This window comes from Sarcophilus harrisii, chromosome 3 (genome assembly GCF_902635505.1).
Source record: "Sarcophilus harrisii chromosome 3, mSarHar1.11, whole genome shotgun sequence".
Classification (NCBI taxonomy): Eukaryota; Metazoa; Chordata; class Mammalia; order Dasyuromorphia; family Dasyuridae; genus Sarcophilus; species Sarcophilus harrisii.
In genome coordinates, this window is record NC_045428.1 from 149,329,095 (window position 1) to 149,345,995 (window position 16,901).

Genomic DNA, 16,901 nt, shown 5'->3' on the forward strand with positions numbered 1-16,901 from the left:
ACTAAGAGTACAAGAAAAGTAATATATAAGATTGGAAAGACTAGTTAGAGCCAAGCTAAATTTTCTTAAAATGCCAAAAGAAGACAGATAGACAAATGAGTGTGTTTGGAAAAAAACTTAATGTAGTGATAGAGTCTAAAAACAGTTCTATAGCTCAAACAGATGAAATATTGGTGATGTTTACTAATCTATAACAGAAAGATCTAAGGGAAGACATGATAGCCAGTGGGCTGTAGTGACAGAGTGAGCGGATGTTTGTTTTGCTCTGAAGGACAGAACCAGCACCAGAGAATAGATGCCACAAAGAGATTTTGTTTAAAAGTTGGGGCAAAAAAAGAGAAATGACTAGGGCCACATTAGGAGGCAGTTCATTTCCAATCACTGTGAGTATTTTGGCAGAAACAATTAGGCACTCATGGATTATTAGAGCCAGAACACTGGAGATCACCTAATTAAACTCTCTCCTTTTACATACAAGGAAACTGAGTCCCAAGGAATTTAAATTACTTGCCTATGTCCTTAGGCAATTACTTGCCTAAGGACATATATCTATCTAGTCAGAAATACAGATGAGACTGGAATTAAATGATCCCAGTTATTTCCAGTGCTTTTTCTACTGTGCTATACTGGAATAAAAAGATTTCTGCAATAGGGGGGAGGTCAGACTAAATGACCTTGAAATCAAAATGATTCTATGATCTCCCACACTGAATCTTATAAAAAAAAAACTCATAAAAATCTCAATATAAATGGCACCCATATCTTATTTCTTCTTGGGTTTTGTCTTTGGATTTATCTACAATAAGGTCAAGGGAAAGAATGGATTCTTCCCACCTTCTCATCCTTTTCTATATAAGCTGTGAATAGCATGACAGATTAAGAGCTTCAGAACTGATTGCATGCTATTGATTAACAAAGGGACTTGACCTGCATTCAGGTATTCCTACTAGAATTGAGCAGCTGAAAGAGGACAGTACCTTCATGCTTATTTTGAGAAAATAACTTAGATCTGTTAAAACCTCATTTCCTATGCTAATTCTGCAAACTAGACAATTAATGACTCAACAAAGGTTGTCCAGCACAAATAGCTTTACTCTAGACTTTTACTTTTACTAAGCTCCTTAATGCAAAATCAAACAAGGGAGAAGACTCATCGTCTGATAGTAACACCTTTCAATTTCTAGCAGCCTGAGAAACATTTAGATTTATAACCTGGAGATGAAAAGCTTGGCTTCTCATTCATTGACAATACTCTGAAACATTCAGTTTAGAGTAGTGCATGTTCTTAAGAGCTGCCAGGAAATTTTCCAGCTACTATCTCCTTTGCCTTTCTTCCTGGCAATGAACAGGAAAGTCATCTGTCAGGTATCCAAATTCTATGTAAGATTCTCCATGCACTTGTGAACTGATTCAACAATTCCAGGAAGCAATTTAAAACTATGCTCAAAGGGCTATAAAACTGTGCATACCCTTTGATCCATTAATCCAACTATTAAGTCTGTATCCCAAAGAGATCATGAAAAGGGAAAAGGCTCTACATAAAAATATTTGTAGCAGCTCTTTAAAGTGGTAGCAAAGAATTAGACACTGAGATACTCTCAACTGGGAAATAGCTAAACAAGTATGGCATATGAATGTAATATAATACTATTATGCTATAAGAAATGATAAGCAGCTAAATTTTAGAAAAACTGGGAAAGACTTGAATGAACTAATGCTGAGTGAAGTGAGCAAAACTAGCAGAACATTGTACAAAATAATAGCAACATTGTGCAATGACCAACTATGACAATTTTCAGCATTACAGTGATCTAAGACAATTTCAAAAGATTCACAATGGAAAATATCATTCACATCTAGAGAAAGAGCTCTGAAGTCTGAACGCAGATTACAGAATACTACTTTCACTTTTTAAAATTTGATTTTTGTTTCTAGTGGTTTCTCCCTTTTGTCTGTTTCTTCTCTCACAACAAGACTAATATGGAAGTATGTTTAACAAGATTGTACATGCATAGACTATATTAGATCACTTGCTATTTTGGAGATGGGAGAGGTAAGGAGAAAAATTTGGAATTCAAAATCTTACAAAAATTAATGTTGAAAATTATCTTCACGAATAATTGGATCTTTAAAAGAAAAAAAAAAAAGACTCTCCATGCCCTAGACATTATGCATCAACTTAGTGAAGAAGTTACTGGTTCCTTATAATATTAAAAGGCCATATGGTTAGTCAGTCAAAGTATATCATTTTAAAAACTGAAGAAAACTTAAAATGAAAGTTTTGACCTTACATTAAAAAAATTACTATGAAGGTTATAAAACCATATTATTCTAATATGAAAATATGCAGTGAAGTACTGAGATTACACATGATCAGCTAGGTGATGCAATGGATAGTATACCAGGAAGATTCATCTTGTTGACTTCAGATCTAACTTCAGACACTTACTGTTTGACCCAAGGCAAGAAACTTAAACCTATTAGCTTCAATTTTCTTATGTAAAATGTGAAATAAAACTGGAGAAGGAAATGGTAAACCTTCCCAGTATCCCCCAAATGCAGTCAAGAAGAGTAAGAGATGACAAATGAATGAACAACAAAATTGAGGTCAGCACTTATATAAAGCATAATAACCGTTCACATTTATATGGCACAGTAGATAAAATGTTAGATTTGGAATCAAGAAGACCTGAGTCCAAATCCGGTTTTTCTCAGGGAACAAGGCATAGAATCAAGAAGTTGTTACTCCTTAAATTATGTTACCTCAGAATCAAAAGATTATTAACAGAGTGGCAATAAGCATTTGAAAGTCAATCATAAGAAAGAAGTTATAATCACCACAATCTCTTTGAATATATAAGTGGATAATAGCACCTATTTCCAAGTGGTTATGAGGTTCAAATGAGATGATATATGTAATATAGCTAAGATATTCTTGGAGTAGAATTGTTGCTTTGCATCTGGAGGGAAGTTTGCAATGAAGCTCTCCACAACAATGAAATCACAAGTATTTTTAGTTTTTCTTCAATGTCTCTCATTTGACTTTAAAATTCTTTTTCTTCTATAAATTCTCTCTCCGCAGGGAGCCATTTCACATTACTCTTAAGGATAAAAGCTTCCCTTCCCCCCCCCCCCCCCCCCCCCCCCCCCCCCCCCCCCCCCCCCCCCCCCCCCCCCCCCCCCCCCCAAAACTGTCCTCTGAAAATGAACCCTGGTCTTCCCTGTTCCCATAGTAAATTCCAATGGTGGGGTTATTTCTTCTTTGCTGATTCATTTTTTTTTTTTTAAATTAAGAGGTATTAGTATAAGCACTTCTAATTGAGAGGGGGAAATGGGGCCTCTGGCTTTACCCTAGCCCTCTCCTCTGATCAGGAACCCCAAACCAAGAGCTCTCCTCTCCAGCAAGTGCCCACAGATAGCAGCATCCCTGTCCCGCTTCTACAAGCATCCGATGTTAGTTCCTTCTTGCCCAGGCTGCACCTCAGCAGCATAGCTGGGCCAAGCCTTCCTAATCGGCTGAAGTTTACTCAAATCCCAGGAGATGAAAGTTTCTGTGGTTCTTGCAGAGGCTTCAGTCTCACCCAGCTCACCTCAGGTTCCTCACTTGGGGTTTCCATGAAGCTAGTTTGAAGTGTTTGCACTCACTGGAATTAATCCCTGGCCCAGGGGTTTTATTCAGGTTATCTCGGGTTGTACCTAGAGAATCCCTATACTGTCCCAAATCTTCTTGATTTTTCACCAGTCTTTGTTCAACATAAGGCATAAATTTGATTTATTTGTGGGGGAAATCTGGATAGCCTGAAATTTACCAACCTACTTTGCCATGTTCCCAGAATCCTCCTGAAAACATAGGTATTGACTAAATATATACATATACACATACTTACATATACATATCTACCTATATACACATTATGTATATGTATATATACACACATGTGTGTGTTTGTGTGTGTGTGTGTGTGTGTGTCTATGTGTAGGTAGGCAGCTAGGTGGTTCAATTGATAGAGCATTGGGGTGGGAATCAGGAAGACCTGAGTTCACATCTGGTTTTGGACAGATCCTGGACAAGTCATTTAATCTCTGTTAGTTTTAATTCACTAGAGATGGAAACAGCAAACCACTCCAGTATCTTTGCCAAGAAAACTTCATGTACAGTATGATCCACAGAGCCACAAAGAGTCAGATCTGAATAGCAGCATTATGTGTATATGTCTATATGTAAACACATATATATTAAAAAACCAAATATATCTTTGAGGTACAGTTTGGAAAGGCCTAGATGTAGATAAGACTCCTTTCAAAAAGAAAGCTTAACTACCTCATTCTTGTTTGAATTTCCTGAAGAATAAAGAAGACTTAATAAGCAGCAAACCAAACCAGGAAGAAAAAGCAAAATGATTAAACTATATTAGAGAACAAATCAAATTAAATATACAATCACAATAACACTATTATTAGAAATGGCATTTTAACAGATACACAGAACATAAATGTAAATACAATTCCCTTCCACATACACATTCCACATACAATTCCCTTTCCACAATCAATAGCTAAAGGGTCAATATATAGTTTAAAAAAACTAGAGAGAATGAAGTTATAGGTTATAGTGGATAGAGGGCTTGACTTGAAATCAGGATGATGTGGATTCTATTCTTGCCTTAGATCCTTACTAGATACATGATCCTGAGAAAGTTACTTATTTAGTCTCATTTTGTTCATCTGAGTAGTGTAATGTGAACAAAATATCACTGTCTTACAGTTGTGAGAATAAAATGAGAAGATATATATATACATATACATACACACACACACATATAGATAAATAGATATAGATACAACCAGGTAATCCAGTGGAATGTTGGATTTAGGATTAGGAAGATTTGAGTTGACCTCTCCTAGTTTCAGTTTCCTTATTTGTAAAATGGGGATAATAATAGTACCCAATTCATAGGTTGTTGTAGGGATAACATATATAATCAAGGAGTTAGCAACTCAATGCATTAGCTTATGAGGTACAGAGTACTGTACTTAGTGTTGTATAGTAATGGAAGATGGGACATGATCTTTGTTTTCATAGATTTTAGTCTAATAGAGAAGAAAAATATATCTAAAGCAATATGCCAATAAATAAAGATTAATATATTACAAATTCAGTTTCCTTACACATACAAAATGAAGTGTTTGGCTAGATGGTCCCTAAGGTCCCTCCTAGTTCTAAACCACCAAGCCTACAAATATCTAAGTACCAAGAAAATAAAGTCCTTATGAGAAGTCAATTATAAAAGAATTCCCAAGGAAATGTTTTGAGCTAGATTTTTAAGAAGAGGGAATATGACTTTGTATAGGAAGAAAGACATTCTATGCAAAGAAAATGACATGCAAAGACATGAAGGTAGGAATAAATACACTATGAGTGAGATAGTAAGAAACTTTAGCTTAGCCAGAGAGCAGTGTTAACAGAAAGGTAGGGAGCCAGGCAAAGGCATGGAGGTGGGAAGGCAAAGCTCACTCCAGGTAGAAAGAATATAGCATGGCTGGACTGTCCTGTACATGAAAGGTAGTAATGTGAGATAAGAGTAGGAAGAAAAGGTGGCCCTAGATTAGAGGTGTGTATTTACCTAGTGCAGCCTGAATTATATTAAAATGTAATTGGGAAATGTTTAACAAAATAAATAAAAATACAACATATGTCATCTCATTGAATCCTTACAACAACCTTGCATTATTATTCCCATTTTACAATTAAGGAAGCTGAGGATGAGAGAAGTTAATTCAAATCTTCCCTGCTCCAAGTTCAACACTGTTCACTGGGCTACCTGACTTCATTTTATATATATCTCATTTTTGCTATAAATAGAAGAATTCTCATGGTGAGAGGAAAAAAGGGCAGTTTTAGATTCTTCTTGCAAAGAGATTGAAGACTGACTCAAATCTAGATGATGAAAGGCTATACTTTATACAATAAATTTCCTTATTAGTAATTATTGGAAAGCATTCTAGAATAAACAGTATTTGGTAAAGTTATTTAGTAGTTACATTTAAGATGATTTGAGAAATGGATAGAATGGTGAGAAAAGCATCGAGCTGAGGTAGGAGGTAAAGGTTGGAAAAAAGCATGCAAGAATATGAAAAAAATTGCTATAGAAATTGTGTAAAGTTCTTGGTTCAGTTTTCTGGGGGTCTTTGGGGCAGCCTTCTTTTCAATAGAATATTGAATAGCCTACTATTCTACTATTAGGTGCTAAAGTCCAAATCCTTTATTATCTCCTTGCCTGGGGCTGGGCAGTTTTCTGGAGAGCCTTTTAAATGGCCTTGGTCTCATTGGAGAACTGGAGGAGGAGGGCCTGCCACCGGGAGCCTGAGGGAAGATGGAATTGAATCTCTCGGATCCTTGCTGGCTGTTAGATACTCCATTATCATAGGTGTGAATCTTGTGCAACTATATTAAGTACTAAGTACATGTGCTTAACTAGAGCACTATGCTAAACTATCTTTATCAATTCCACTGACTTATTAACACCTTGTAAGAATCTTTGTTTCACTGAATGGATGTCCATCAGTTGGAGAATGGTTGAATAAATTGTGGTATATGAAAATTATGGAATATTACTGTTCTGTAAGAAATGACCAACAGGATAATTTCAGAAAGGCCTGGAGAGACTTACACGAACTGATGCTGAGTGAAATGAGCAGGACCAGGAGATCATTATATACTTCAACAACAATACTATATGATGACCAGTTCTGATGGATCAGGCCCTCCTCAGCAACGAGATCAACCAAATCATTTCCAAAGGAGCAGTAATGAACTGAACCAGCTATGCCCAGAAAAAGAACTCTGGGAGATGACTAAAAACCATTACATTGAATTCCCAATCCCTATATTTATGCCCACCTGCATTTTTGATTTCCTTCACAAGCTAATTGTACAATATTTCAGAGTCTGATTCTTTTTCTACAGCAAAATAACGTTTTGGTCAGGTATACTTATTGTGTATCTAATTTATATTTTAATATATTTAACATCTACTGGTCATCCTGCCATCTAGGGGAGGGGGTGGGGGGGGTAAGAGGTGAAAAATTGGAACAAGAGGTTTGGCAATTGTTAATGCTGTAAAGTTACCCATGTATATATCCTGTAAATAAAAGGCTATTAAAAAAAAAAAAAAAAAAAAAAAAAAAAGAATCTTTGTTTCAGAGTTCTGGCCCACAACAAGAGAGTACTTAGAAGAACTTTAGAGCTGAAAGGACCTCAGAGGTAATCTAATCCAACCCCTTCATTTTACAAATAAGGAAACTAAGTCACAAAGGCATAGAAATCTAAAGTAGAATTGAACCCAGATTCTGACTCCAGAGCCAATGTCAGGAAAAAAAGAGTCATAAGAATCTGGTTATAGCTAGAATGTGAATTAAAAAAATATGTAACAGGCTCATATGGCAAATTTCCTAAGATATAAAGTACAAATACAATCAGAGATAATATGTAGCTTTAAACAATTTAGTTTGGCAAACATTATTATGTACCTATTCTATATAATGTATTGTGTTGGGGGGACAAAGTTTATGTAATAAAATATCCATGCCCTCATGAAGCTTTCAGTCTATAGGGGAATAAATAAACCTCAGATAACTATGATAAACAGCATTACATAACATTATAAAACAAAGTGCTTTTTGAGTTCTTCATAAGCAAGTTATTTTGGACAAGGGAGATTGGGGATTTCTTGGGGAAAACCTGGCATATGACTTGGTCTTTAAAGTTTGGATAGGAATTCTACAAAGAAAGCTGCAGAAAATACAAAATCTAGGGATAACAGCATGAGTCAATCTATGGAGGTGGGATAGTGCAGACCTTCCAGAAAGAAAAGAATACAGGATGGCTAGAGTGCTCTTTACATGAAGGGGAATAATGTGATAAAAGGCAAGAAAGGGTGGCTCTAGATCAGAGGTGTCAAACTTAAGGGTAAAATTACCCAGTGGGGCCTGAGCAAATTTGAATGTAATTTGGATGTTTTAATAAAATAAATAAAAATGGAATACCCACAGAAATAGTTAATTTGTGGTTTTCTAAGTTGATATGCTCCAGTATGGATCTATTTCTATTTGAATTTGACACCACTACTGATTCACTGAATGCCAAATTTGATCTGTCACTTAGCAGGAAAGAGGAGTTACTAAGGATTTTTGAGCAGGAGTTACATTGAAAGAACAGAAGTTTATCCTGGCAGTAGCATGAAGGAAGGAAATGGAAGGAAGATAAAAAGATAAGAAGGTAGCCTGGGTGGGTAGTAATAAGGTCCTGAACTAATGAAAAAAAAAAAGCATTCATTAAGTATAGCACTGTAGTACACACTGGAGATGAAAAGAAAACAAATGAGAGTTTCATCTGCAAAGGTGATAGACATGATAAGAAAGAAGGGTCTATTGCAAGAGATATTGTGAAGGTAATGTTGACAGGATTAGACAACTAATTAGATATCAAAGTAAGAGAATGGGTAAAACAGATTATGAATTTGAGAGATTGAAGGAATGGTGGTTGTATGACAAATTACAACAGTTAAATAATAAGGAAATCCTTAAGCAGGATTAAGAAAAAAGAAAATGAGCTCATTTAGGGACACACTGAATTTAAGGGTAGGAGGAGATGGCCTGTAACTATGTAGGCTTGGAATTTTAGAGATAGATCAGAACTATTAGCAAGATCTGAAGAGTTGATGGACTTAAGATACAAACAGAAGAATTTGTTTTAATGAATATTAGGGAGAATTCTTTGGTAACCAAAGGAATTAGTAGATAACATTGCTGAGAAGTTAAGAGAAATGGAGGGAGTGGAGTTTTGATTTCCTGTAAGAAATAGGAAGGCAAGAGAGTAATGCTAATGATGAAAGGAAAGAAGAACAGGTTTAGAATATCCACTGAGCAAATCCAGCAGTTCTATGAACTGCTAATAAATAACTGAAGCAAAAAGAGTAACCTAAGGAAAAGTCAGCAGAAATTATCAGACTGAAGTATAGACACAGACAATGATAGGACCTGCAAAAACTGGTCACTTTCCTAATCCAAGAGCAATCTTCATGTGTTTCAATCACATTTATTCACTGAAACAGAATATCACTCAATAATATCTTTCTTTTAATATAATCATTGACTTTCTTCAACTGTGGCTCTTCATTTTTGGGCTCTATTGGGCACCTTGAAGAACTACTTTTTTGTCTGGACTGTAACAATCATCAGCTCTGTCAAAGCCAGAGAAAATTCTATCTTACCCACCCTTCATCAAGCAGTGCTGAACAAAAAACTGTATTACTAGAAGACAACATTTCTTTCTCTCATAATCATGCTCATGGTTTTAAATTTAATAAAAAAGATGAATGCTACTCAAGCAAGGGACTGTTAACAATTCACAATGAAGCAGCTGTCCATAACTCAACTCTCCCAGAAAGTTTCCAGTTTGCTAGCTTGTAGCCATTTTCTCAGGCCAGTCAGCTGGCATCATTTAATTACACCTCCATCAAAGACAGGCATCGCTGTGGGAATAAAAATGGGTCGAACAAATAGGACGGGGGAACTAGTTAAATGTTTCTTAAGAAACTCATTTACCCACTCTACGACACAGGGAAATGGGAGACACACACTCATTTTAGTCATTTTTTTTATGGCAAGATGACAATTCTACACTGTCTTCCTACCAAACAAAAGCAAAACAAAAACCCAAGTAAACCGCACCAAAATAGGAGCCACGCAGAGCCTGCTTGATGGGAGGGGATGGTGGCAGCACCTGCTCTCCTTTTCAAAAAGTCCAAATCCACCCCTATAACTCGCTGGTTTGTAAGCTGCGGCACGCTCCTTTGTGTTTGTTATTTTTTTGTTTATTTTTGTTTTCTAGTGGGGCTTCATACTGTCTGGTGGCGGGTGGGAGAGAAACCCTTTTACCCAGGGGCGATGGGCCAAGCACCTGGGCTTTATCCATCACCAGTTTAGCCAGCTCTCTGTGAGAACTGTTGACGATAATGCAGTGGCTTCGGGGGCACGGCCCAGGAAGCAGCACCGGGGAAACGCCGGTGACAAGCAGGTGGCCCTGGCTCCCCGGGAGAAGAGGGCAGCAATACAATGGGAACGCGGTGGGAAGGGGCGGGTGGCTCACAAGTTCGCCAGCCTTCTGGTCGGACTCGGCCAGTCTCCGGGGCTGTCCGGCTCGAAGTGGGGAGGCGGGGAGATTTAAACGGGAGGGGGAATGGGGCTGGCAGCGGCGGAGCCCCCCTTCCCGCGGACGCGCTCCCGCCCGGAGCGGGGAGGTGAGCTCGGAGGACGGGGCCGGCGCGTGGCTGGCAGAGCGCCCTTCCATCCTTCCTTTGTCCGGGGGAAGCGTGCACCGCGCACTGCTCAGCGCCGGCGCGCCCCGGCCTGGGTCAGAGCCTTCTGACCACTACCGCAGCTGGAGCTCCTCGCGCAGCCCGCCCAGGCTCTCCAGAGCCCCAGCCCTTTCCCCGCGGCGGGCGGCAAAGGGAGCAGGAGGGCTGGAGCCCAACTCATTCAGTTCCCGAGCGCGGCGCCGGGGAAAGGGCGAGACCGTCCCGGCCCTCCTCACTCAAGCCCTGGCAGAGGCCCTTCCGCAGCCCTCGGCGCCTCCGCCTCCCCCGCCTCAGGTGGGCAGAGAGGGGCTGCGGGGCGAGAGTGCGGGGCTCCCTTCCTTCGCCCCGACTCCTCCCCCTCCTTCGCCCCAACTCCTCCCCCTCGCACATCCCCCGGAGGAGCCGTCGCCGCCACCAGCTCCGGAGGCCGCCCCGAGCTTTACCTGCAACAAACCCGAGCCAGGGCGGCATCTGCCTCCCGGGTGCGAAAACTCCCGGCCGCTCTCAGCGCCCCGGAGCAGGGCAGGGGGGAGGGGCCGCTCGCTCGCCATCCCGCGCGCCGCTTCCCTCCCCCCGCCCCCTGCCGCGCGCTACGGCCAGAGCCCCTCCGCCGGCGCGCGGGCACACGCAGCCACACCCACCCACACCCGGGCTCCGCCTCCGTGCGGCCTCCTTTCCCTTCTGATTGGCTGGGAAGGCTTGTCTGTTTTAGGCGGCCGGCCGGTCCTCCGCCAGCTCATTGGATAACGTGCTGTTGACGTTGGGCCAGGGAGGCGGGTCTAGGGGAGACGGAAGAGGGAGGGGAATAGTCTCGCTGAGAGGAAGGAGGGAGAGTGAAGGCTGCCTTGGGGAGCGGGGCTCGAAGGGGTGGTGGGGTGGTGGCAGGAGGCGGGGAAGAGGCAGGAGCATGCAAAAGAAGAGAGTTTCTAAACCCTGGGAGTCAGGCGCTGGGTTTGTGTCAGCGTGTGTCAGCTTTGCTCATCCAGCCCTCCCCACTCCTCCAGCGTTCCGCCACCCATTATTTCTCTTCCTCCAAAGCTTTATTTTTTCAATTTTTTTTTAAATTTTTAAAGGTATTCTTTTTTTTTATTATTATTATAGTAACTTTTTATTGACAGAATCCATGCCAGGGTAATTTTTTTACAACATTATCCCTTGCACTCACTTCTGTTCCGATTTTTCCCTCTCCTAGATGGCAAGCAGTCCTATACATGTTGAATATGTCCTAGTATATCCTAGATACAATGTATGTGTGCAGAACCAAAACAGTTCTCTTGTTGCACAGGGAGAATTGCGCCAAAGCTTTAAAAAGCTTTTAAAAATTAGCCTCTATCTCCCCTCCTCCGCCCCCGCTCTCTTTTCCTCGTCTTGTATCCACCATCCCTTCTGCTTACATCTGACATTTGACAGCTCTGAATGGCCAGTCCTCCCCATGTCCATAACTGACTCATGGTCTTCCTCTGCTAATTCAGCTACTTTCCCCAGTTTTCCGTGGATAACACCACTATCCTCCCCAATCTAGGCTCAAAACTCTAAAGTTATCAGCGATTCCCCAACAGTTGTCAGCCATCGCCCGATGATTCTCTATCTACAATATCTCTTTCAATAACTTTCTGCAGCCATCATCTTTTTCCTGGACTCCTAATTTCTGTCTTCTGCTAGTCATCTTCCTAATATACAAATACGATAGCATCCCTGCTGGAGGCAGCACAGCTGGTTCTTAAATTTTCAGTCTGAGTATTTGTAGTTCAGATATTGTCACACTCTACAAATCAGGGCTTTATTGTTTGTTTGTTTTCTTAATTTAAGAAAATGATGAAGAAAATGTTGATAATGCAAATGCAATTTAAAAGGTTTTTTTCCATACTTTTTTTTTTTTTTTTTCTTTTGGGAAGTCCATTATTAAATATCCACTAGCACGTTTCTGGGTACCACCCAGTGATACCCTCCTGATGAGGTAAAATGCCTACTCTATATCCTGGTTGTTAAGCTCTGCCCCAGTCTTTCTAACATATTTTTCCAGTCTTCTTTCATATTACTCCCAAACTTCTGTTATTTTACAACTAAACTAATATCCCATCTCTAATCTAATTTGTTTTGTCCTCTCTAGCCCTTCACCTATTGAAATCCTATTTCTTCCCATCTTTGGCTATGTTCTGCCTTTTTCAGGATCCTTAAACTAGCAGCTTTTAGTTTAATATTTAAAAAGTAACGGTTATGTGGAAGGTACTGTGCTAGGGATTGAAAAATTTTTTTCTACCTCAGAAGAACCTACATTGCACATAGATAAATAAGGAACACAGATCACCAAACTTCTAAGTCCAAGAAATGGACATTGTCACTTTGTGACATGCTGACTACCCAGCAGGAGGTATTTCTTGCAACTATATCACTTGGGGGAGAAATCCAAACAGAACCAGAAGGGACTGAGTGTAATGGGGAAACTGAGGACCTCTCACTTGATAATTCTAGACCCAATTTCAAGGGTCTGTTAATCATTAAGGCTTTGGGAAGGAGAAAAAAGACTTGCTCTTCCAGCAGAAATATCTGATTTCCTGGGTCTTAACTGCTTAGAGAAGAGTCTAACTTAATAACCTGGAGACAGTCTAAGAGGAAAGTGGCTACTCTCAATTTGTTGAGGAAACCTGAGGTAAACTAAATCTCCTTAGTTATTTTAATTTAATGAACTACTTACCTCTAAACAAATCTCCTTTTTGTGGGAGATTATATGGTTTCTTATAAAAACATTAACTAAGGTAGGTTGAATTTATAACTTAGATTTAGTTTATCTGGGGAAATGAAATAGGATAAACAGTTGTAAGCAGTTGCAAAACTGACCAACATAAAATTGAGGTCAAAATTTAACAAGTTCATGTTACTTCCAAGCATTATTCTTATGATCACAATTATATAACTCATTTCAATCTCTGTGGAAATTAACCTCTCTCTACTAGTAAAAAACTCCAGTTTAGAGAAGTTTGCTTCTTGCAAGATTCTTAGAATAAACACTTCTGTTCGTCACTTGAAATATCTCTGAGTATTTGTAAATTGTATTTGCCATGCCACACAGGACCAAAAGTCCACTTCTGACTGGACAGAAGATTTGCAACTTGTACGTTGCTTAGATAACATAGCTCCCAGGTGAATAGAAAATATCTGTTTGGCAGTCCCACATTGTTGCTTTTATCTCCTATAATAGGTATAATGGGTTATTTTCTTATGTTTTAAGTATTGTTGATGCAGGGTAATGAATCTTTTGTATTTTAAACTTTTTTTTCCTATGGGAAAAGAAATAGTTCTCCTCTAAGTTATCTTCATTCTGTATATTGAATACCTTTTCTGGGAAGAAACCTTTTAGTCCCCTTTTTTTTTAAATTGATGTAGTATTTTATTTCCCCCAGTTACATGTAAAAACAATTTTAAACATTTTCTTTTAAGACTTTGAGTTCCAATGCTCAAAAAGCTATCAAATTGTGCATACCCTTTGACCCAGCAGTGTTTCTACTGCACCTATATCCCAAAGAAATCTTAAAGGCGGGAAAGGGACCCACATGTGCAAAAATGTTTGTGGCAGCCCTTTTTGTAGTGGCAAGAAACTGGAAACTGAATGGATGCCCATCAATTGGAGAATGGCTGACTAAGTTATGGTATATGAATGATTTGGAATATTATTGTTCTGTAAGAATCAACCAGCAGGATGATTTCAGAGAGGCCTGGAGAGATTTACATGAACTAACGCTAAGTGAAATGAGCAGAACCAGGAGATCATTATTCACGGCAACAAGACTATATGACAATCAATTCTGATGGACGTGGTTGTCTTCAACAATGAGATGATTCAAACCAATTCCAATTGTTCAGTGATGAAGAGAGTCATGTGGACGACAACATAGTATTCTCATTCTTTCTGTTGTTGTTTGCTTGTATTTTGTTTTCTTTCCCAGTTTTTTTTCTTTATTGATCTGATTTTTCTTGTGCAGCAAGATAACTATATAAATTTGTATACATATATTGGATTTAACATATATTTGAACACATTTAACATGTATTGGACTACCTGGCATCTAGAGGAGGGGGTGAGGGGAAGAGGGGATAATTTGGAACAGAAGGCTTTGCAAGGGTCAATGTTGAAAAATTACCCATACATATGTTTTGTAAATAAAAGGCTTTAATAATTAAAAAAAACACTGAGTTCCCTTCCTCCCTCCCCATTCCCCTTCATTGAGAATACTGCAGTAGACTTGATTTATATTTTGCCACTGGATTAAGGAGCTCTGGAGGGGAAAGTGAGGCAATTCACTTGGGTGTCATGGCATTACCTCCCTGATGTCATGGTCCTTTTCAAGAATGAAGGGCACATGTAGTCATACAAAACATTTCCATAATAGTCATGTTGTGAAAGAAAACAAAGACCAAAAAAAGAAATACTCTCAAGAAAAATAAAGTTAAAATAAAGTATGCTTCAATCAGCATTCAGATACCATCGATTCTTTCTCTGGGTGTGTATAACATTTTAAAATTACAAATCCTTCAGGGTTGTCTTGATTGTATTGCTGAGAGTAGTGTCATTCACATCTGAGATCACCTTACAATATTGCTGTTATTTTGTACACAGTTCATTTCACTTTGTATCAGTTCATGAAAGTCTTCCAGGTTTTTCTGAGAGCATCCTGCTGATTATTTCTTATAGCACAATAGTATTCCATCATAATTTTATACCACATTTTATTTAACTATTGCCCAATTAATAGGCATCTCCTCAATTTCCAATTCTTTGCACCCTGAAAAGAGCTGCTATATTTTTGTACATATATTGAGCCATTTCCTTTTTGTTTTTATCTCTTGGGTTACAGATATACTAGTGGTATTGCTAGGTCAAAGGATATGATGGTTATATAACCTTTTGGACATAGTTCCAAATTGCTCTACAGAATGGCTGAATCAGTTCACAACTCCATTAATGTGCATTTATATCTCATTTTCCCCACACACCCTCCAACATTTGTCATTTTCCTTTTCTGTCTTTTAATTCCTTTTCAGGAAACCCTTGACATAAGCCATATTAAGTTTGTTTTACACCTTTTTCTCGGAATCATAACCAAGAGTGCAAGAGAAGCCTGATTCCCTCTCTTTGGAATCAAGCTAATTTCAAGATGAATACAGGTTCTGCTTGAGTCTAGACAGCAGCAACACGTAGGAAGGCTCTCTCTTTCCCACACCTCCCCCAACAAGTGACAGAATCTAATTAAAAAATACACGGATTAAGTTCCTACTATGTTAAAGGTATCTTGCTAGACATTGAGGATACAAGGACAAAAGAAAATTGGATATTGTCTTAGGGAGTTACATTCTTTCAGTAGGATACAATTTGAGGAGAAAGAGCACGAATAACTCAGGAAATCAGGAAAAGCTTCTCATAGGGCTGGCATATGAACTGAGCCTTTCATGGAAGGTAGAGATTCTGAAAGGCAGAACTGAGAAAATGCATTTTAGTCATGGGAAAGAACCTTTGCAAAAGTACAGAGGAAGAATATGGTAATCCCAAGTGGAGGGAATCATAAACAGGCCAGTTTGACTGGAATGTAGAGTGTTTTAAGGTGAGCATTTTTTTTTGCTCATCTTACAGGTATATTTTACAATGTAAAATAAACCTGTAAATGTATGTAACTGGTGTATGTAAGACAGTAGAACTTCACACCTCCAACTTGAACATGTGGTCATCTACTCACACTCTGGGCTGTCTCACTTTTTTAAAAAAAAGAATTTAAAACATTTTATTTTTAATTTATAGAATAAAACAAGCATTTCTATAACATGGTATAATTTAAAAAAGATGAAGCTGCAAATCTATTATGTACATATTGCTATTATTTTAAAATATATAATAAAATTTTCATGTACCTTTTTCCCTTTTTTTCTTTTCTCTCCCACAGATTTGCAAATTAATTTTATCAAACAGTTAAAGATCATCTAATTCAAATATTAAATAATTATTGGAAAAATAATCAAAGAAGGAATTCTATCAAACGCTTTTTATGAAACAAATGATACTGACATCTGAACCAGGAAGAATAAAAACGGAGAAAGAAAATTATAGACCAATTTCACTAATGAATACAGATGCAAAAATCTTAAATAAAATGCTAGCTAAAAGATTACAACAATATATTACAAAGAATATACATTATGATTTATACTAGGAATATACTGAGATTTACACTAGGAATGTAAGGATGGCTTAACATAAGGAAAACTATTAACATAATTGCTTGTATCAATAACAAAAGTTTAAAACATCACTCATTTTCATAAGAGTAAGTCCAGGTTCCCAGAGAATGATTAGCATCAAAAAGTTACACTTCAGTTCTTTCAAAGTTCTAGGAATAACCCTGCTGAAGGAAAATAAGCTCCTGCTACTCACTCCCACATTCCCAGTGATGCATTTCTATTGTCACAATCAGCTCCTTATAATGATACTTCTACTTCTTAAACAAATATTTACTTACCAATAAAAGGAAATAAATAATAATATCATGACTATAT

At 38.5% G+C, this 16,901-nt stretch overlaps 1 protein-coding gene across 1 annotated transcript in view; it reads right to left on the reverse strand.

Annotated features, from left to right (window-relative positions):
- Positions 1-10,996, reverse strand: part of TMTC4 (transmembrane O-mannosyltransferase targeting cadherins 4) — a 93,486-nt gene extending 82,490 nt beyond the window's left edge. Inside the window, exon 1 of the mRNA XM_012546242.3 lies at positions 10,802-10,996. Within this exon, the coding sequence (XP_012401696.2) occupies positions 10,802-10,909 (108 nt within the window). The 5' untranslated portion in view covers positions 10,910-10,996. The remainder of the gene's footprint in view (positions 1-10,801) is intronic.
- Between the last annotated feature and the right edge of the window lie 5,905 nt (positions 10,997-16,901).